Here is a 23,013-nt window from a genome sequence, read left to right as displayed (position 1 = left end):
TCTCAGTCTCAACAGATCTCCTAGTAAACAAGGTTCTGTAGTTTTATGGTGTTTTTGACTCTTTCTTACAGAGTCTTTAGGATCCAGTCATCTACACTACAATGAGGTATCAAAAGCAAAACTACAAAACAGAGATGGAAAGTTTGGGAGAGAAAAGAAGAATCAAAAGCCCCTTCAGGTGCCGGTATGTTCAGGTGCAAGAGAATCACATATTCCCAAGCTGTGGTTTTTTTGCATTAAGACCATTTCTGCAGTGTTGCTTAGTTGAAAATGTTTACATTTACAATGCTGCATGCAAATTGGGATGTCTTGTATGTGTGTCTGGTTTCAGTTTAATTTCCCTTCTATTTGATTGTGTGGGATTTTAATTTGAATGCATTGAAGGCTAAAGACTTTGCCAGACCATATACCTGAAGTGTTAACTGATTTTACACAGAAAGGTGTCAGTCCTTTTACTTCAACTGTCAGGAGGACCTGGAGAAGCTTCATATGATCTAGAACAGACTGAAGGAGTAGTGAGCCAGGTGGTTTAAAGCTCTAAGCAAGTCAGGCCTCATAATTCTGTATCCTGTATATAAGAGTCCTGCAGTGGTTTTTTTAAATCCATAAAACATTTAGAACTTTACAGTCAGCATATTGATTGTGTCATACATATGGCACAACTTTCATAACTATTTATACGTGTACATATATAAAAATCTATTTATAATGTTATGAAGAGATTTCCAGGATCTTCATCAACTGTAAAGAGTTACTTCTGTTAGATGAGATGAAGACTTAAGGCCAATTTTCTTGCATTAGATGCTAGGGTCAGCAACATCTCTTAGGCTTGGACTGTGAAACCGAGTACCTCTGAGTATACTCTGAGGTAGTTCAGACTTCATTTTAAAAAGCTGCACTGCTACATCTTCCATCAGCAGTAATTGCTAGACAAAAGCAATGCGTCCTCTGCAACTTGAAACAAAAATGGGAAAATCTTTTTCTCAGTTGGGAACAAGTTCAGTCGTTGGCACTGCAGCAATGCTCTGAAAGGCCATGTCATGGGTTATCAGAGGAACTGCAGAGGAGGTAGTCATCCTATAAATCAACTGTCATTTTTTTTGTGTGATTTGCTCAGGTGATTACAGTGGATGATTGTCCTCAGAACACCCAAGTGAGCTCAGAGCCTGCAGAGATCAATGTCTGGGATGAGCAAGAGAAGCAGAGCAAGAACTGGCTCACTGTCTCTAATTTCAGTCAGCTAAGTATGTGGTGTTTTGTAGATGGTGAAATTCAGAACAGCTTTTAAAAAGAAGAAATAAATAACTGTTGGGAAACTGTCTGGAAGAAAACAGACATGTGAGCAGTCCTGTCTATTTAGCTCTGGCTAGAGTAAGCTAAGGGCCTTGAGGCATAGTTGTAAGGTTACTGAAAGATGAGCTATGGGAAAAAGATAAGTGATTTGGCAACAGAAAAGAAGAATAACAGGATAATGATGTAGCCAGCAGAATTCTGTGAGAACAGGATTTGTGGCCAAGACATAGCCACCTATAAGATATCATTTATATAAACAAGGGCTCTATATAAAGCGAGTGTGAATTGTTAATAGACGACTTCACTTTAACTGTATTGGTGACTGTGTGTTGTCCTTCAGCCTCCGTGGATTTTCTACAAATAACAATTAATGAATTCAAAGTGTCATGCACCACTTTTGCATTATGGTGTAATTTTTAGTTGGAATTGGGCTGCAGGCACCCACAGCTTGCTTGTTGCCTTGTCATTGCAGATGGGAAAGAGTCATAGGTTGGATCAACGGTCAGTTAAATCTCTCCAGGAGTGCTGCCTGACTCCTGTGGGAGATAGCAGAGTAATAATCCTCAGGAATAAGTGGCAAGCAAGGAGGATGATACCCTTATCCCCTCTCCTGAGATATCTTCTAAAGTGGCATCCTGGCTAATTGCAAAAATAAACTCTCTGGTGAATATCCCAGGGCATTTACACTCACAGACAGTGCTGCAGCACTGTATCTTCTGGCAGATCCTCTGCATGCATTAATCATTACTCATTGCTCAGAAACACATTCTCTGAAGGGAAGAAATTAATTCTGTATAGTCTCTGTTGGAATGAAAAGGGAATAGTATTACTCTTCTTTGAGAAATTTTCCAGGTGTTTCATTCTCAGAAATCCTTTGCATAGTTCACCTTAACTTTCAGCTTCGCTGTGATGCATCTCACTGGCTTCATCCTGCAAGCTGCTGGGAGAAACATCAGGCAATGCTGTGACTCAGCACAGTGTGGTCTGAGAAGAGCTGCACACCTATGAAATCCTGCTGACACAGAATGTAAACAGTCTTGTTTAACCCTGTGAAATTTTGTTATTGCTTTTATAGCCTGTTATGTGTTTGCTGGGCAGTTTGGTATATTGTTGTTTATTTTATAGCACTGTGTAGACATTTAGTTTATAGCAATAGAGCTGCTTGTTTACACTTTGGAAAGAGCTGACACTTGCTCTTTTGGCTAGGTTTGGAACGTCGCAATTTCATGCATCAGAAAATGAAAAATCAAGATATGGGTAGGCATACCATACCATTTTGTGATTACCTGAGGCATCCTCAAGAGGTAAGACCTAAGATTACACATCCTAGTCCATAGTTTTGGCAGGGCTGTGCTCAGTGTGGCTCTACTGATGTCCCTGGACTTGCCATTATGTGTTCTTTGCCATGAAGTTCCTCTTGAAAGATGAGGAACTTAGCTGTCTGCTGGCACATGTGTGCAAGAAAATAAATAATTTAGCAGCTGCTATTACTCTATTAAGGTTATGAAAGTAGCATAATAAATTGGTGAATCACAGAATGGTTATAAGTATGAAGACGTTGGTCACAAATGGCACGTGTGGATGTTTCATTAAGTGACGAGTGAGCACACATCTTGAACCTCTGGATGGAATTGTTTAGAAAAGTGAAATAAATAGCTTTGTAGCTAACTTTCCAAAGTTTATTCTACAGCACTCAAAACTGCAGATCTTTCACAGATAGTTATTTCTTGCTCAGGGGGGCTTAAATATTGATAATAATTGCAACATTTAGATTTCTTAATTGCTGGCTAATAAGCACAGCAACTTATTATTTTTCAGAATTCATTTACAGCTTCATAATGTGAAGATCCTCTCCCTATGTAATTAAACATAGGCTCATTGACTTTTATGAACTAAATGATTTTGTATTTCCTGAAGACTGGGAATAGGAGCCTGGATTATAGAAGCTTCTACCTTTTTTAAAACAGTGTAGCTACTGGACGAAACTGTTTCTTTCTCTAAACTGCACAGGGGTATTCTCAGCAGTATAAATAGCGTTGTAGAATTTGAATTCCAAATACGAGGGAAAAGAACTTAAATCTCCATTTTAAAAATTTCAGGCTTTTGTATGAAAGAATGAAGAGAAAGAGAAATAGAAATAAATTTACTGATTCTGTAAATAGCTTAGAGTCTAAATCGGTAAGTCTTTGAAATCTTTGAAATCTTTGTCTGACAGAAGGTCAGACAAGCAAAATAAAGGTACAGCCATGGAAACTGTGAAGGAGCCAAGCAATCCAATACTTCAAAACTCTCATTAAGATGCTTTGAGTAAAATTCAAGGGTGGAATTTTGATGATCTCAGAAAACTCATCACTTCCAGAATGCCATCTTCAAGTTATTTATTCTTCCGTGATACAGCCTCCAGAAGTGGCTCTCCTTAAGACCTGTCTGGCTTATGAGGGTTTATATATATTGCTGAAATGTAACACTGTTGCTTCATCCAGCTGTTCCATTTGGAGTATGATCTGTTTTAAAGAAATTTTTTTTCTAAAGTGGTCATTCTTGTATTTACCCACTGATCACCAGTGGTTCAGAAATCCCTTCCTATGAGTTGCAGAGAGCAAAGTAAGGGTGTATATAGGAAAGTTTTGGGTTTGTTAAAGATTTTTTAATCTGAGAAGCAATCCACAAGTGAAATAAAAAACCTGTGACCTAAGTTTTAGATAATATTCAAAGCTAAATTCTACTTAAATTATCTATAAATTTTGTTGTCTTTGAATTTTTTTTGAGGATTGAAATCTTCTGTGCTACTAATCAGAAAAATAATCCTCTTTCTGACTAGCAGAAGTGGAGGACCCCAGCTGACTTAATTTTCCCTAATATACATGCAGGTTTAAAAGACTATTTGAGTACATCTGTAATTATAAGACCTCAAGAATAAGTGTTCTAAATTTCACTGGAAAGCTTCACAGTCTTATCTTCTTCTGTTATAAAGGATTAGGGTGCACATTAGTTTCAACAACACTAAGGCCTATCCCTAAATTGGAATTTTCCAAAATAGACTTCTCCAAAACTGGCTGTATTAGAAGATCCTTCACATGCTATTGTGAGCTTATTGAGATGTAGGTGGGTGCCTGAGTATTATATTCAATATTTGAAGACAGCATGGAAAACTGTAATGTGAACAGATCAGTTTCATTTCAGTGCACATATGGCAATGTTGTGATTTGCCTGCCTGTCAGTGTCATTATTCATATAATAAGGATAACAAGTGCTTTCAAGACTCTATCTTTTTGAGTTATGCAGTGTGTATATGACAGAGGTGTACAGATTTTACCAGTAAAAATATCTCTCTTCTTTCCAGGATTTCAGTAATAGCATATTTGGCACCACCAAGAAGAGCAATCTAAACAGGAATTCCTTGTATGTATTATTAGCATTTTAAGGTATTAATCACATCTTTTAGAAAGAAACTTGTATACTTTCTGCAGGTTTCCACTTCAGTTCTGCAGTATACTTGGAATGAGAAATTTATGTGAAATTAAGTTAAGTAAATTTAGGCTGTTTAAATTTCTCTAAATGAAGCCTTATTGATGGAGATAAAGGGGATCCATTTAAACAAACTGTATGTTTAGGTGGAATAGACACTCCTTTTTAGTCTAACAACAATCCAGTTTTCTAATTCAATCACCAGGATCACCATAGCATCATTAACTAGCCATTATTCCAATCTAGTGAGCATGAAAAATTGCATCTGCTTTTACTGTGCAAATTGCATGTTTCAGTTTTTTAATAATTAAAATGTTAGCAGCTTCTGAAAGCTTCTCTTATTCTCTGATTAAGCTCTTTCGTACTGAGTCTGCAAATTAATGCAATATTTAGCCTAGGTTTTATTAATAGGTTTTCAATAGGTATTGAGCTTTGATTATACGTAGTGAAAGTGTACTGATTTCAAAAATGTTTTCAGTTTTATTGTGGGTTGTTTAAGTTTTTTCTCCCAGCTTGACTGATCATTATCTTAATTTGGGGGTATTTTTACCATGTGCAGTGCTGTCTCAGAGTTCCTTTTCCTTTTCTTTCTTATTTTCATCAAATCCTTTTATATCTTGCTTACCTAGTGACATAGTGGTTATGGAAAATAAAAGACACTAGAAAGCTGTCACATCCCATGTGATTTCACCATGAGAAAAGGAAAAAGATCTGTGGTTTTTACCCACTCTGGGCTTTTTTTTTTTTTTCCCTATTTTTTCTTTCTTTTCGTCATTTCGTCTTTTTTTTGTCATTTGCATGAAGCAGGCAAACTGCATACTTACCAGCAGACCTTACAGGCCTTTGGGTGGCCTGGTTCTGTCACTGAGTCTGTTGTCTTCAGTGGGATCTTGCTAGTCGGTGAGGTGAATCACATCCACTCTCTTCTGTAAGAAAGGCTGCTTAAACATTAATGCAGATGCTGTGGTCTCTACAGTCCTGGTAATCTGAAGGACCATCAGTTTGAAAAGCCTGCTTTTGTGCAAGCAGTAGTAATGTTTGTAGCAAGTAGCTATGAATTCATCTCAACATTGAATGAAAAATAAACAAAATGTATGTGATTGAAGTAGTCTTTGACTGATACTGTTATTGCAGTGTAAATTATATGAACACAAGTTCATATAATTGTATGAGTGGCTCAACAGAGAAGAGACACAGAAAGAGAAGCATGGATAAAAATGTGTCTATTCTTTATAACAGGTTATTTACTAATTATTGTAGTGAACAATGGATTATGTTTTACAGTTGCTGATCAAACCATTGAGAGTTTTGCCTTCTCATTGGTGACTTATCTTCAGATACAGCAATGTTAGCCTAATTACAGATATTTTGAAGTAAAATATAAAATGTTTGTCTTTTAAACAGGTTGAGAACCTCAGAGGAAACTGACAGTAAGTTTTCAGTTGCTTGTCACTCATTTTAATTCTGAAAATCTCATTTTGAAAATTCTAAAGTACAAAATCCAAAAGAAAGTTAATTTACTAGAGGTGGATGGTTACAGGAAAATGTTCAACTATTGTTTCATATGTTAGTCACTAATTTGTACTTTAATGTGAAATATTTTTAATAAGAACATGTTTTTCTTGTGATACCTGAAAAATCTTAAAAGTAAAAAAAAAACAAATCCATTTTTACTCTAGTCTGCCCAATAACACTGCCCTTTTCAGCAGGAAGAAACTTTTTTTAAGGTGATGGTGTTGCTTGTATTTCTGGCAGTCTAAGAGGTCATCTGAGTTAAAGCAGGGTGTATACCTGAGGATCCATTGTGATACAAAGATTTTTCATGTAGGCTTGATTTTTCAAGTTTCAATTCCTGTGTGTAGCTTCCCTGAAAATACAAAATTAGTGAAGGATTAATTTATTATAAAATGGCCAATGACGAAGTTCAAGGTTGTAGCAAGGGATTGATTTGTTCTACAAAAGTGGAGTGCTGGCTAGCTTCACTTGTATTTGTTGCCTTTTAGTCTGTCTTCCAGTTTTCCTCTGTGCCAGTTAAGCTGATAGAGGCTGAGCAGCTGGGCATCTGTTTCTTTTTGAGGCTACCTGTGATCCAGAAACAAGTCTCTCTTAAGATTTATCTCCCCTTCAAGCACTGATCATTCTAGGTCTGTCTGTGCACAAAAAGCTGCAGTGGAGGAGAACACTCCCACAAGCATAGTGAGTTGTGGGGCTGCTCTCTAGAGTGCACCATTGCTTTGATTAAAATCCATTTTTCCCATCCTCAAAAGAAATGACTTAACCCTCATCTCCCTTTTCACGCCTGTTGTTTTACTACATATAGAATGAAAGAAAACTAGTTGGGTCCAGTGAGAAAGGGACCTTGAACCACCAGGGATGCTCAGTTGAAGCATTTTCCCTTCAACCAACATTTCTTTGTGTTTTTTTTATTTAAGATCTCTTACACTAGCCAATGAAATATAAGCAAATAAAATATATGAAGAAGAAAATGTAATATTGAAAATAGTCTGATGAAGATTTGGTTCTGATTATCTCATTTTGCAGAATTAAAAATAGTATAGTATATGTATTTTCTTAAATCTAGCATTTTGAAGGATGGTTTTCCAATAGAAAAAAGAGATTTCATCTAATAAATGACAACATACCCATTAATATTGGCTTTATTAAAAAAGTTTTTTATGAAACAAAGATTTTTGGACCAAACTGATCCTATTGTACCTGCTAGATATGTAACAACAGAAATTATTTCTTTGTTTATACTTTAACATAATTTAGATGCTGTGGTTTAATGGGGCAGTGTTATTACAACTTTGATGTAACATTATAGTTAATAGAATGCTTAATGACTGAGGGTAGACTTCAAAAAACCATGCCTCCGGGAGGCTCTGAAGTAGGATGGACAGCAATGTGCTTTTAATGTCCCAGATGTGTACCTGGCTAAGAGAAGCTACACGTGCTTGATGTTAATATCACAGGTTTCTCACCATTTCCTTGAACATATAAGTCATCTGGCTATAGTACCATGATAACTGAAATCTGCCAATATACTGTACAATATAACATAATTTACACCTACTAGAAATTCTCTTCTTTAGAATGCTGAGACAGTAATTCTGATTAATCTGTTTCATGACCAACCCTGGGATGGAAGGAATTAAAGAAACCCCATGCATTTATCTCTGATATAATAATTAACATAATGATCCTTTAAACATTATTTCAGACACCTTTGCCTCCTTGAAAACATCTCAAGATCTTCATCATCACTACTCAGGTAAGCTGGAAACACCAGAAAGATACCTGACTAATGTAACAAATTTAAAAGAACATTAGTTCTTTCCTTGTCATTGTCTGTGATTTTTACTTCGAAGAGTTGCACAATTGCCTGCTGCTAATCTGGGTATTTCTGGAAAATCCTGAGTAAAATGTAGATAATAGCTTTCAAAATATCAGTAAAAACAATGAATATCAGTAAACAACATGAATATCAGAATATCAACAACAATGAATATCAGTAAAAACAATGAATAGAGCTCTGAATCCTGGGGGTGGCAGAAGAGGCACTAATTTGTTTATAGCTGCCACTTTCCCTCACACCTCCTTCATAATTTCTGGAATTATTTTCTTCAATTAACTGGTCCTGTACTACTTAATCTATGTTTATATACCTGTGTAGTCCTGGAAAGCTGGCAGGGAATAAATAATTTGGATGCTAATTGCCTACAGTCCTATCTTTTCCTAAACTAAATTAGCACATATTTTCCCACAAGACCTGGATTTCAGTTTTTCTCAGAGAACTCTGGAGAGCTTGACAGTAGAAGTCTGTTGCCTACTGGAGTTGGCCTCTTTTAAAGGGAAACCTAGGGTAAACCTGAAGCATTAGCAGCCTTCTGAAGTTCGAAAACCTATGCATTTTTCACTGGAAATAACACCTCATCATTTGCAATCAGTGTACAGGAGTAATTTCTCTGACATCGTGGTATTGTTGCAGTGGTTAATTTGGCTCTTGTCAGGCATGCCATTTGTGATTAGGTAAGAATTTTAGCATAAATGAAAGTGGTTTCCATTGTGAGTTGACAAACATCTCAAGAGGTTTGCAGTGTAGGCTTTCTTTCCTCAGGAAGATTGTGATAGAAGGTAGCCATCTAAGGCCAGAATTTTGATGCCTGCATCATATACCATATTTTTGCTATCAAATTGTGCAAGCAAATGCAATTCTGCCTTTCTGCACACCCAAAAGAACTTGAGTTTTGACCCAAATTAATCAACTCCTGGAAGTCCACTTCACATTTCTTCTAGAGGCTCTAGAGTGGGTGCCGGCAGGGCATAAATCTGGCTGCTCCCCTGTTCACATCCTTATCCCTGCCATTCAGTTATTTCTTGACTAGAGCATGCTCGTAGTGAGGCATCAAGGGAGGACCTTGATTTTCAGTCCATGCTCCAAAGCTGTTTAGGCACGTTAACCAATGCCTGTTGCATTTGAAATATATAAACAAGACTTGGAGTCTGAAATGCAGATCTTCTCAAACAAGGACCCTCAAATGAAGGCTGGCATGCCACGGGTCCCCTTTGTTCTCTTCTTTTGGGCTAAATAATCTCTAATTTATTTCTGCTCAGAGAAGTAATCTGAAAAAAGAAGGCTAGATGGTATCCAAGCTCTGGAAAATTTTTCTACCAGGGCTTTTTGGTTGCTCTGCAGAAAATCACAGCTCTGCTGGGGTTCACTCTTTGCTTTGGACTCTGGTTTTGTCTTCAGCCACTGAACAGGGAAATTAGGCAGTCAGCGCTCTAGCATCTGAATTGCCTTCTTGTACTAGTCTTGTTCTCTTTGTTGCTTACTTTTTACTTTGCACCTCTCTCCCTGATAACTGAGTCATTGTGAGGAGAAATCCATAAATACTTAGTTGGCACTCTGAAGTTTTGAAGAACTTCAAAGCTTGCCTGAGAAACAAGCCATGAATTAGGGAGATAGAATAATGTTACTGATGTTTGGCAAGGAGCCCAGATGAAGAAACAGGGCTCTGTGCAAGCCAAGCTTGGATTTTCTTGCCATGCCTTACTAAATCCCCAGGTACTTCTGAGCCTGACAGATAGGCAGTAAGGGCAGCTGGGGTCAGTGCATTTAATTGGCACAGTGCGAGTGTTGCTGCACTGGAGATGGCAGCAGGAGAAAGTAGCTGCAGCCCTTGGTGGAAGGAGGGGGATGAAGACATACCACAGGATGCTTCATCCTGTGAACATCCTGGATGTTCACATCAGACAGGATGCTAGTATCTTATCCCTGTTTCCTTAGAATAAAGGAGTCAATGAACTGGGGAAGAGCAGCAGCTGATGTTTGTGAGATATCATGGGTGTGGAAGGGGGAGTTGCTAGCTGGGTAGAATAGTGATCAGATATGACACAGGATCACTCTGCATCTTCCTTGGCTTTGTACACTACAGTAAAGCTTTGCCACATGTTTTTGAAACTCAGTCAGTTTGTTGTTTTTCAGTATAGTAGTGAAATCTATATTGTTTGCAGCTGTTGAAAGAAACAACTTAATGAGACTTGCTCAGACCATACCATTTACACCAGTCCAGCTCTTTGGTGAGTATCAAATTCCTGGTTATTTTTTTTTCTTCATAAATAGTTTGTATATTATCTTTTCAAAGACTGTGTTTCAGAAATTTCGTTGGATTAATTTCAGCAATTCTTTTCCATGAGATGAACTGGGATGGAATTGTGGTCATGCAGTAATTTAGGGACTTCTGGGGGTCACTAGGTGCAACTCTCTGCAGCCAGTTCAGTTCATGTTGCTAAGGGCCTGTCCAATGGCATTTTGAATATGTCTGTGAATGGACATTCCTCAGCTTTGCAGGACAACCTCTTCCTGTGTCTGACTGACTTCACTGTGAACCTAGTATTTTTCCCAGTATTTCTTGGAATTTCCCTTGCTGTAGCTTGTATCTGTTGGCATTCACAAAGTTGCTGTCAACCTCAGCAATAAATCTCACTCCATCTTCTCTATACCTGTCATTAGGATAGCTCAAAACAGTAAAAAGATTCCCCTTAACTTTAATACCTGCATTCTCTCTCTTTCTCTCTCTCACACACATGCATGTGTGTGTAGATATATGTATAGGATAACCCATCAAGAAGAAAACCAGGTGCTGGTTGAAAGGTCACTACTTCTGTACCTGATACAGAAGACTTGTAGTGTACCAGAGAAAAAAGAACTGTGCTGTAACTGAAGAGTGGTACTGAATAATACATAAATAATTTGCAAGTGTTCTGAAATTAGTGTGCAGCATTGGCTAACAGCAGCAGAAGCTCTGCCTCTAGACACTTGAGATCTACATGCCTTTTTTTCAATGGGTAAAATATTTTGTCTTACAGCAACAGTTTGCTAATACTTGCAGCATCACAGTATTTCTTGGGACTGGATTGCTGCAGATAATTAATATAGCTATGAGCATATTGAACATTCTAGTCTTTGAAGCTCCCGAGAGACACACTTTTCTACGTATTTAATTGTCAAAAGATAATAAAATGAAGAATTAATGTAAGATTTAAAAATGTGTCTGGGTATAGTATCTTTAGCGTAGGTCTTTTATATAAGATATTGGCTTTTCTAATGCTTTATTACAAATGTAAAATGTGCACAAATCGTGATGCTGGACATCATCTACAATGTGCTACCCGGTGAAAGTAGTTTTGTGAGCAGGGAGGAAGTCTTCTAATCTGAATTTAGAGTGTCCTTTGTTAAGCCATTCTTTGCCATTTTGTAGGTGTAGTCATCTCATCACACTTGCCAGTGAAAACCTGTTTCTTTTAATAACCGTTGTGAATAAAGTTACTTGCAAGAAGGAAAGCCATGTTTAAAAATTAGCTCACTTTTCTTTTAGTTTACAAATGATGGCAACAGAAAGGTGTCTTGCTTACATGGAGATTTACAAGGAATGCTATTACAACTATATAGGGAGACAGCTTGCCACTGAGTGAAAAGTCACCAGGTTTGTTCTGTTTTCAGAAAAGGCAAAATGTAGTTTGAAACAATGGAACTACCTGTTATTTTGCTTTAGCTTGCTCCTCTAGATTTAATTTTTCTGTGAAAAGTCATGTCCTTTTCAGTCTATTAACCCTGGCTTCTGGTGGCCAAGTCACTTTTGAAACAATTCAGCTACCTGTTTCCGTCAAAGGGTGGCACTCTCTAGCTCTTTAATTTCATAGTCGGTAATTTACAAGCTTTTAAGTGTTGTTTGCCTTATTCTTTTGGATTTTTTATGTGTGTTTTTTTTCTGAGTGTTTTTTGTTGTTTTTTGATTTTTATTAAGCACAATTAAAAGGAAAATTGATCATTCTATGGATCTTGATTAATTCTAAACAAGTCTTACTAACATTTTCCCTTCCACATAAATGCATAAACAGAGGGAGCCATACTCAGGATATTTGAAGTTCCTACAATGGAGATAAAATGTTAACCCTTTACAAATAGGTAATTTTAAAGGTCAACCATCTTTAAATACTTACAAAGCTGTAGCAAATGAAATAGAGCTATATAGACCAAAAAGGCAATGAGCTTTTTTTATGTTCAGGAGATCTTTCGTTCATCTTTTTTTAGAGACTTCATACAAGCTCTTTTGACCCCTTACATTAGCTGTCACACTAGATCAGCAGAATTTATGTAGTAAGCAACTTAAATTTGGGCTGGGGAAATTTTCACACAGAGGAACAGTAATGATAAAGACCTCTCTTTTAAATTATGACTTACAAAGGTCAGAAAGGTGTTATGTTGTTTTAAGATACCAAATAAAAATGCGCTTCTCTTCTGTTTCTGCAATGTGTGAATTCTCCTAAGAAAACTTCCTTTAATTTAAGCTGGGGAGGAAGTGACGGTCTATCGACTAGAAGAAAGTTCACCAATGAACCTTGATAAAAGCATGTCTTCCTGGTCCCAGCGTGGGATGGCTGCTATGATCCAAGTCCTGTCACGGGAGGAGATGGATGGAGGTCTCCGGAGGGCCATGAAGGTCATTTGTACTTGGTCTGAGAATGATGTACTAAAGCTGGGACAAGTATTTATTGTGAAGTCTTTTCTGCCAGAGGTGGTTCAGACATGGCAAAAGATCTTTCATGATGGTACAGTATTACATCTCTGCCTGAGGGTGAGTTCAGACCTCAAGGCACACTGACTGGTCTAGCCTGATGTGCCTTAGGTGTTATACTTCTTACATTCTTGTGAATGTCTTCAGCATGGTAGACATGTGCTGTGATGTCATCTTTTGGAAAAGAAAAATGTTTTGAGGGGAGTGTATTTCCTGCTTTTAAACAGTATGCAATCAGGTGTTTGGGTTTTTGTTTGTTCTGAAAAATTAACAAGCACCTTTCTTCATGAAAAGGAAAGTAATGTTTATAGCATTATTTTCTTCAGGAGATCCAACAGCAAAGGGCTGCCCAGAAGTTAATCTATACCTTCAATCAGCTGAAGCCTCATACTATTCCCTACACACCAAGGTAAAATCCCTGTCTTTTAAGTATTAGGCACCAAAGTTTTATCTTCTCATCTGTGTCCCTGGTCTAGTACAACCTTCTTTTCCATAGTTGGTTTAGCATAGCTGCTGCTTACACTGTTTTGTGATGATAGTCTATCAGCTTTTTAAGAGGAAACGTAAGGAGCTTTGAATTTGTCTTTATAGATATCTGTGATTACAAAGTAATCTCCTTTGTAATGCTGTTCCCTAAACTTAGGCAAGCATTTCCTTTAAACAGTTAACATAAGATGATTTGATATAGGTCATTTTATAGTGGGCTGAAGTAAATCAGTTTACGTTGTTTGCCTGTAAACTATAATTTCTGATCTAGTGCTTTGTTTTGAGTTACGAAATCAAGAAAGCGTTTGTGCTCCCACCATTTGGTACTTCTTGCTATTCAAAATGTTCCAGCTATGGAAGATGTGTCCTCCTTTTTGGTATATTTACTTTGCATCATTCTGTATGCTGACTGTGAGGCTGATCGTTACCCTGCCAGCTCCTGATAGACAGCATTTATGTCTACAGGTTCCTGGAAGTTTTCCTCATCTACTGCCATTCAGCAAACCAGTGGCTGACCATTGAGAAGTACATGACTGGAGAGTTTCAGAAATACAATAACAACAACGGGGATGAGATTACTCCCAGCAGCTTACTGGAAGAACTGATGCTGGCCTTCTCTCACTGGACCTATGTGTACACCCGCGGGGAGCTTCTTGTCCTGGATTTGCAAGGTGACAGCTAGCATGGGATCACTATTTGAAACCCAATCAAAACAATTCTCTCAGAAGAAAATTTAATACCGAGGAGTGGACTAAATTCTGTTTTCATTTTCATACTGGAGAAGCTCAAGAAACCCTGTGTATCTATTGTGTGGAGCTGATAAATGAGTATTAACTCTGGATTAATATAGCTGTAATGGAAAAATAATTTGGTTTCAAATGTCTAGGCATTATGAGCAAAAGAGCAGGTAGGCAGTGTGCTGGGTCCTTTCAACCAGCTCTAAAAAAACCAGTCCACATCAAAGTTATATTTATTTTTAATTAAGATAAATAAATAATACAAAGAATCAAACAAACCTATGTATACATGCACAAATAACATAGGTGTATATCTGTCAGAAGAGTGAAAACAGCTATCTGCATTTTTTCATATGAATAAATCTAAGCAGTTTACATAAGATGCAGTCCTTAATGCTATTCACAGTCTAGTGACTCCTTCAAAGAGCATGTGATCTCTTCACTGTACATGTGTAAGTGGGAACATGGCATATTTTTAAAAGATAAAAGAGTTGACAATGTTCAGAAGATGAACAGCATCCATCAAACAGTATAAACACTATTGTTTGTCATTTCTGTCAAGACAAATGTGTATGGGTAGACAGAGACTTAACATATTTACATTTTACAGAATCCAGAAGCTGTGAATTACAAAAAGACATGCTTATTATGCAAAATATGCCTATAATGCCATCCTTGCCTTCATTTGGTTTTAGCTGCACATGAAAAAATATATAGAAATGTAAGTGTGTCTTCACCATAGCCTACTACAATTTGTGTGAAGTTTGCTTGAGTTTATTATACAGCTCTCGACAGTTCCAGATCAACTGTGTTGGCTCAAATGTAGATAATTTAAACATCTATGTAAATCTCATTAAGACTGGGGCTTCAGTTTCCATCTCAAACAAACTGAAATCTGCTCTAGTGTTGGCCTCATGTTTATCTTCTTGTAGTTCTCTAATCTGTAGTTTAGGAAAGGTGCAAGGGCAGCTCCCCTTGGAGTTCTATTAGCATTAATCTCTATCACAATTTACTGTATAATACCAAGGCCATCTCTGGGTACATATGACTAATTTCATCAACTAAAATTGCCTTCATTGAAAAGTGTTGCAGTTGGGAGGTATTCCAGTCACAATATGCTATTCAGATAGTCTGCTATTTAGATAGTCTTTACTGGTGCTCATTGCAGAACATAATCTTACCATCAGTGGCCTATTGAAATGAAAATAAGTGCAGATCAAATGATCATAGGCACTTTTCATAACTGTGAAAGCACAATGATTTTTTCCAATATAAGAAATGATTTTTCTTGTAAAATGGCAGTATGTTGTCAGTTTGGGGAAATCTGCAATACAGACATCAGCATTCATGTATCATAATGAAATTATTTATTTAGCATGCTTCCATGGCCACACAGAAGAAAAAAAAAAAGAATAACAGACCCAAGCATTTGCAAATCATGAAGTTTTAGCTTGTTGTGTTTGTTGAACCTTAAAGAGAATGTGTATCTGATAGCAGATCTGTTAATATCAGTAAGATCCACATCTGATTAGTGCTTATACTCCAACTTAAATAGTAGTCCTAGGGTTGGTCACAGTTTTGTTAGTGCATTTGTGTAAGCCTTCCATCTACATATAGATAACCCTCAAAGCAGCTGAAGCCATGAGCACTGTAGCTGTGACACTTTATGATCTACAGACAAATTTGACAATTACGTTTTTAAAGGTTCAGATTATGAAATCATTACTACCTCTCTTTGTAACACACATTGTTGATTTTCTTGTAGGTGTTGGGGAAAACCTCACTGATCCATCTGTGATTAAACCTGAAGACAAAAAGTAAGTTTTTCTGATGAAATTGTCATTCATTTCAGATATTCTGACACCAGTCTGCAAATTCAGAGTGTTTTTTGTTTCGTATGAGAAATCAATTATTTTTTCCATGGTCTTTGGGTTAAATGAAAGAATAATGGCACATCCCATACTGTGCTTTGAAGGACTGTAGGCTTGCAGGCTGTAAATATCCCAGCTCCAAACATGTGGTGGGGAGAACCTGTGGTGTTGCAGTGCTGGGAGCACAGGAGTTTTGCAGGGCCATGCAGAGAGATAAGGAATAGGAGACAGAAGAGCCTGTAGAGATTTTCACAGATTTGGACCGAGGGAGGTAATGAAGAATTTAAGTGTGGCAGTCCAGTTTGCCCTAACTGGTAGGACACATTTTCATGGAATATATGGGGCCACAGTGGCTTCTGAGGATGAGATTAGGGCCTCTGGATCTCTAGTCTTTCTGATAGGTCCTAGTGGTGCATTTAAACATACTTCATGTTACAATTTCAGAACTGAGTTATGGAGACGGTAAATCATGCATGGGAAGTCACAAAAATAGAGAGAGAGACTACACAAAAGTAGCAGTCTGCCTTCATCCATCAAATTTCAGAACCAGAACCATGGCTATTCTCCCATCCTGTGACCTTGCTTCTTGCTGGTATTTGCTGTAATGAAAGGAGAAGCAGTTGTGTTGATGGCTGTTGTCCTGCAGGATCCTCTTTTCTGGGTAGTCTCTTAGTTGTGCCCTGACATTCCTGCCCCTTCACTGATCTGTGCTCAATTCGGCTTCCTCTTGCTTATTTTGCAGCATCTGATCGAAGGGAGAAAGATATATCTATGAATAGTCTAACAATGCAAAGTACAACTAACTATAAAAACATAAGATGACTTCCCTAGAATTGAAAAATTATTTTTTGGAAGCAGGTTCTTAGTTCTGGGATCACTATTAACATTTCATTAATAGGATTAGTACTAAATGGCTGTATTAATCTTGTATGAATGTTTAAATATGAATGGAGGTGTATTTGCCATATAATATTTATTTCACAAGCAACATCAAAAATATGCTGAGCATCTCACAGTAGCAAAGTCTTTTCCCTAACTAGGTCATAGGACTGTGACAAAAGCATAAGGATAGCTTAGAATAGAGAGACAGAGAGGTCCATTGTGTATTTATTCACTAGATTTTATCAAACATTTTAAGGTATTTATGTAGCTGTATAAAAAAGTCTTATCTGAAACTGTTCAAGTGGATTTTTAAGAACAGAAGTATAAACTGTAATAGTTATTACTGAAAAGTGTAGCCAGTCAGTTACCTCCTTACTCCACATTACAGCTCAGCTTATTGTCTTTAAAATAGGAATAATATTTATCTACGTTGCCTTGAACCTCGTGTTTAATACTGCTCTTCTGGATTACTTTTGTTTTTAAGTAATTTGGTCATGCTTATGAACATTTGGTCACTCAGATCTTATTTTCAGAACTTTTTGTTGTTTTGTTTTTTATCATCTGTAAAACAGTCTAGTCCTTGATAAAGAGCAAGAATTGATTACTTAATCAAAACCATCTTTATTTTCTTATGTTCAGGGAAATTTTCAGAACAGCAAGTTGTGAAACTATATTGTTTTGGTTCAGGGATCTAAAGAAATGAGGCAGTGAAACTGTGGATGGATTCTGTAAGCAGGTAGAAGATACACAGTTCTAAGAAATACTTCCTAAAATAGTAATGACAGCAATGTAAAAGCACTGTCTTTACTCTAACCTTCATCTGCTCACAAGATAAACATTTCTGGAAGTAGCAAGATCTGTTTTAAGTTTGCATTTGTAGGTAAGATACTTAATCAAAACCTCTGTGCTACCTCAAAAGTTACTTTGAGCTCTCACTCTCTTAGAAACTTGAGAGAAAATAGATGTTATCTGGCTGACAGGGCTAATTCAAATTTTATCACTACTACTAATTGTAAAATTATGTAAGTTTTGTGTCTTTAATTTCATTGATTTAGTGGCATATGTTATTATCTTGAAGTGAGTCATTTGTGCATCCCGCATGCTGTCTTGAAATGAACCTTGCAATTGTAACGTGACCTCTATCTCTCTGATAGTGTATTGTTTCTTGGTTTTGTATACCATATGAAGACAGAATAACATCTGTTTGGAAAATATGCCTCATGCAGTGACAACTCAGGCAGACCCTGAGCTGATATAAATTGGCATAAGTTCATGGATATTTCATATCAGTTGAAGACCTGGCCATGTGCACAGGGTTTTTGAAATGATAAAATGATATGGTTATAGTGTGCATGAAAATATTCAACAGCAAAAGTAATCAGGACACAGAAGCAAAGTAGTGACACTGAAATCTCTGCAGGCTCCTTTACTACCCAAACATTGGGCAGAATTTCCTCAGTCCCCATACTCAATGATTTTTTGTGCTTGTACTGCTTGCCAAATTCAGAACAAAGTTCACATGAGTAAAACTTTTATTTTAAAAAATTTAAAAATAAAACTAGGTGCAAAGTGTTTCTAGAATGGATTCAGAGATGAGGAAGATAGAGGGCTTAGTTTCAAATTGGAAGTAGCAATGCATAAGGCCTGCTAAGGGGAGTGAGAAGAAGGGTTCTGGCAGTCAAAAACCTCATTAAAATTGTGAAAACGATGAGTTAGAGGTGCTAGACCTCTTATTCTCCCTTCTGAGAGTTCTCAAGAAGAAAGTGTGAGTGAAGGGTGTAGTAATAAATGGGAACCATGTTCTCTGAAGTACTCATTGGCATATGTTTTGAAGAACAAATCTATTGAATATTTATCAAGCTGTGCACTTCCAGTCCGACAATTTATAAATTACAGTTTAATTGATGCCCATAGACAAAACATCTTCATGAACTGAGCTTCTCCTGTAGAAACCTGCACAGCTGAGGCAGCTGGACTACAACTTAATCTACAAAAGCCTTCTGAATCAATGGCTTGGGCACCTGCTTGGAAAGGTGCTACTTGCCATGAAGCCTCTAACTGTCCTGTACTTTCCATCAATAAAGACCTGTAAATGTCTTACTATTATCTGATTTGAGCATTTTTAGCTCTGGACTATAGGAAGCATTCTTTGCATCAACACAGTCTGTCACCTGTCTGTGAGCCAGGACCAAAATCTGATACAATCTTGTAGGCATTTATGGAGCATAACTATCAGGTAAGGTTATGCACAAAAGAAGCAATGTGTGTATTTTTTTTTAAAGCTCATCAGCTCACATTTATGCATTTGCTTTGGAAGGAGGAAAGCTGGGCTCAGTATTTTTGTCTCCTCAGAGATAAAATTTGCTTAGTCTGAAGAAGAGAAGACTGGGAGGAGGCCTTATGGCTCTTTATAGCTACCTGGAAAAGAGGTTCTAATGAGGTGTGGGTCTGTCCCTTTCCCCAAGTAACCGATGACAGGACAAGAGGAAATGGCCTCAAGTTACACCAGGGGAGGATTAGATTGTATATTAGGAGAAATTTATTTTTTGAAAGAGTGGTCAGCCATTGGAACAGTCTGTCCAGGTGGTGGTGTTATTGTTCCTGGAGCTGTTCAACAAACATGTAGATGTGGCACTTCAGGGCATGGTTTATTTGTCATGGTGGTGCTGGGTTGTTGATTTGACTTGATGATCTTAGAGGTTCTTTCCAACCCTATTAATAATTCTTTGATTTTAAGAAAATCAGTTATGGAATAACCAGGAGATTGACCTTGTTTGTAAAATATTGGAGAGTTAGAAGAGACCCAAGGAGTTGAGCTGGTTCTTCTGTACCAGCCCATTCCTGTCTTTAGAAATCTTGTATAGACAAATCTTAAAGTCTTCCCAGGTCAGACCTTAAAAACTTCCCAGAGTGTTTTTAACAGTTTGCTATTGTTAGTGTCTGAAAGACTGGTTCTGATTCACTTCTTGAAATATTTCTGTCTGGTCCAGTCTACTGTTGACAAAGAGAAGAAAATTTCATTAAAGTCAAAGATAGTCACTATGTCCTCCTTCATCTTATCTTTTTTCTTCTTAGGCTACCCTCTAATCTCTTAATGTATGTCATGATTTCTAGGCTGCTGGCCATTCTGTTCATTGTCCCATTTTATCCCCATATTTCTTGAACTATGTTTCCAAATTTAATTTAGTATTCCTCTTGGACTGTTGCTGGTACTCAGCGGAGAGTACAGATTATTTCACATATGTTGCAGACAGTATTCCTGTTTATCTCACAACAGTGTAAGAAAATTACCACTTTGTCTTGTGCTATTTGCTGTGCTTAGCATGGAATAACATTTAGAGAAAATATTAAACTGGTTCTGTAGCCTTGGCATTAGTAAAGTCCAATTTCCTATGCTTGCTGAAGGAAATATATTTTTTGTTCTTCCTGGTATTTTACCATATGATACCAAGAGGCAGAAATAAATATATAGTGTCATGTCATTTGAAGTGTATACACAGTATTTAAATATTTCACTTCTTGCCTCATTTGATATACTAATTTGCAGTAAAGGCCAATTAGACAAGTCCCTCAGATGATCCATGAGACAGATAGTCTTTAGAGTCTGCCAGAAATTAAGACACTAAGCTTTCTATTGTAGTTTTTGGTAATAATTGCTTTTCTCCTGTGTAAAAGAGGAGAGTGTCATATTTGAAAACTGCTTTCTTTAGAGAGACTGTATTTTGTTACTATGGATTACAGATAGATATGAGAGTTAAAAATCTTCTTACTTCAGATTTTAAAATGTGTTGTTTCCACTCCGCATATCATGAAAAGAAAACACTAGCATTCATAAAGTTTCTTTGGCTGTGTTTCTTGTGTCCCATGTTCCATGATGTCCATATATCAATTCAATTATTGAAAATAACAGTGGAGAAATATTAAAATTGATAAACACTGATCCTTCAGACTACATTAGAAACTGTTATAATTACATGGTACTTCTAATATATGTGTGTATGTGGCTTGCTTCTGTTTGTAATTGTGTCAGCTTCTTTCAGAATATGCAATATACTTCCACAAATGGATCCCCTAGTAATGTTGCTGAATTGGACTGAATGCAGACACATGGAAATGAGCATAGGAAGGAGCTAATAAATTTTAAAGACTTGCTTGCTTGTCAGCAGCATACCTCTTTTTTTCTTTTCTCTTTTTCTTTTTTTTTTTTTTTTTTTTTTTTTCCCCCTTTTTTTTCTTTTTCCTTTTTTTTTCTTTTTTCTTTTTTTCTTTTCCTTTCCTTTTTCCATTCTGTGCTGCATATTGATATGATTAGGGCTCTGCTTGCTTTTGGCTTTCTGTCCTTAAGTAAGGTAAAAATAAATCCTTGATAGCTATGGTTTGTTCCCAGGTGCCTTCCATCAAACCTCAAATGGAACAATTTTCTTGATGAGAATGAGCTGTGACAGCAACAGTCACTCAGATGCTGACATATGTTGTCTAAATGTCAGTGTCCAGATTTTCTTGAAGTGTTCTAGTAGCAGCTGCTGGATCTATCCTGTCTCCCTTTAGAGCACCTCTGAGATTCAGGAGGAGGGGGTAGAGTACACATAGGCTAATGCTGTGTAAAACTGTAACTATGTAAACTATGTAAAACTGCTAAATGGCAGTTTTCTTGTCCAGAGCTAAGAAAGTTGCGTTGTACCCTGAGATTTGATTGTCTTTAAACAAAGGGATCATGTCTCTAACTTAAAAAATAGAAAATGTCATTATCTCCCTCCCTTTCAATCACTTTGAGTTCATTGATTATTTAATGTTTGTTTTAGATCTGGAAAAATGGTATTTGGACCGGCAAACCTGGGAGAAGGTGCAATAAGAAACTTCATCACAAAACATCGTTGTAACTCTTGCTGCAGGAGACTGAAACTTCCTGGTATGCAAAGTAAAGATTAATTTTAATCTATGTATAGCTATATAATTGCAAGAAGGTAAGAGCCTAGGTATTCTATAAAGATAAAATCTCAAATCCTGTTGAGCTGAAAGTTTATATCAGGCACCCTTTCTCTGTGGAAAGGCAAATATGAGAACATTGCTTTTACACCTTGTTTTATTGACCAAAAACTGTGGGGTTGGAGCCTATCAGCCTGATATTAGCATTCAGTACAAAATTTTCTACCCACTGGATCTCTGCAAAATGGATTTCTGCTCATTTTTCCATGGTCATGACTACTCATAACATCAGCAGTAATTTTTAGAATGAGAAAGAGTACTGCTCTAAATATTGGTAGAGGATTATCTTGATAAAAACACTGCAGGATCCTTGCATAGGATCCTATACACTCAGCCCTTACTGCTACTTAGCTGGCTTACCCATTGTTCATACTAGATTTGGTAGAATGTGCTTCTGTTTGCTACAAGGCAGATAAAAGACTCAGAGCCAAAATTGATTGCTATTCTGGATTAATTTCCACTCACACATCTACATGGCGTAATAATTGCTGTTTGGTTCTGAAATAGAAACCGTAGTGTTACTGTTTTTGATTATTTGTGGCAGTGGCATCTATAGGCAATAGAGGGGAAAATATGCTAAATTAATAGATAGGGAAGGTTTGTTTGTGTCAGCTCTCACCATTTTGGATCCCCCAGAGGTAACTCATCTGCCTTGCTCTGATTGCCCTGCTGCAGCTTTTTTTCCTCCTGGAAACACCTAACAAGTTCCACCAGTACCTGAACTGGACACCGCCAGGCGTGTATGTGCTTTTCAAGCATTTACTTGTCTGCATTGTTGAATTTATTTTCTTACCATAGATTTGAGAAGAAGTGACCTCACACTGGAAAAGTTCAGTCCAGCTTTCAAAACAGAAATGGAGACAAGCACCAGCAGAGCTGATGATGCAGATGAGCCTGTGGAGCATGACACGAGGTTGTGAACTGGTGGCTGTGAGCCCAGCCCATGCATCTGCTGCTCAAAACCTCAAAACCCCACCTCTTACCACTGACATGGGTTAGTCCAGAAGAACAAAAGGCAGGTGTGTGAAGGCAGCAGTTGCCTGCTCTTGAGGTACTTTGTAGGCAAGGAATAAAAGAAACCCCACCCTCTTTATTTACTTCTCTTCAGTACTATTGTGCTGGCTTTTCTTGAAGAGTTCGGTGAAATGCCAAGAGCAGATCACACCCTGAGTTAGAGCAGCTGTCTCAGCATTGCCTTTTTTTTTTATA

At 37.3% G+C, this 23,013-nt stretch overlaps 1 protein-coding gene across 1 annotated transcript in view; it reads left to right on the top strand.

Annotated features, from left to right (window-relative positions):
• Positions 1-22,724, top strand: part of TRPM6 (transient receptor potential cation channel subfamily M member 6) — an 83,951-nt gene extending 61,227 nt beyond the window's left edge. The window contains exons 28-40 of the mRNA XM_030467587.1: positions 72-184; positions 1,118-1,244; positions 2,500-2,597; positions 4,637-4,695; positions 6,166-6,191; positions 7,982-8,032; positions 10,279-10,344; positions 12,616-12,902; positions 13,169-13,251; positions 13,794-13,999; positions 15,831-15,882; positions 21,621-21,727; positions 22,603-22,724. Coding sequence (XP_030323447.1) covers positions 72-184; positions 1,118-1,244; positions 2,500-2,597; positions 4,637-4,695; positions 6,166-6,191; positions 7,982-8,032; positions 10,279-10,344; positions 12,616-12,902; positions 13,169-13,251; positions 13,794-13,999; positions 15,831-15,882; positions 21,621-21,727; positions 22,603-22,724 — 1,397 coding nt within the window. The remainder of the gene's footprint in view (positions 1-71; positions 185-1,117; positions 1,245-2,499; positions 2,598-4,636; positions 4,696-6,165; positions 6,192-7,981; positions 8,033-10,278; positions 10,345-12,615; positions 12,903-13,168; positions 13,252-13,793; positions 14,000-15,830; positions 15,883-21,620; positions 21,728-22,602) is intronic.
• The last annotated feature ends 289 nt before the right edge of the window (positions 22,725-23,013 follow it).

This window comes from Calypte anna, chromosome Z (genome assembly GCF_003957555.1).
Source record: "Calypte anna isolate BGI_N300 chromosome Z, bCalAnn1_v1.p, whole genome shotgun sequence".
NCBI lineage: Eukaryota > Metazoa > Chordata > Aves > Apodiformes > Trochilidae > Calypte > Calypte anna.
This window is presented reverse-complemented; position numbering and strand designations above follow the sequence as displayed.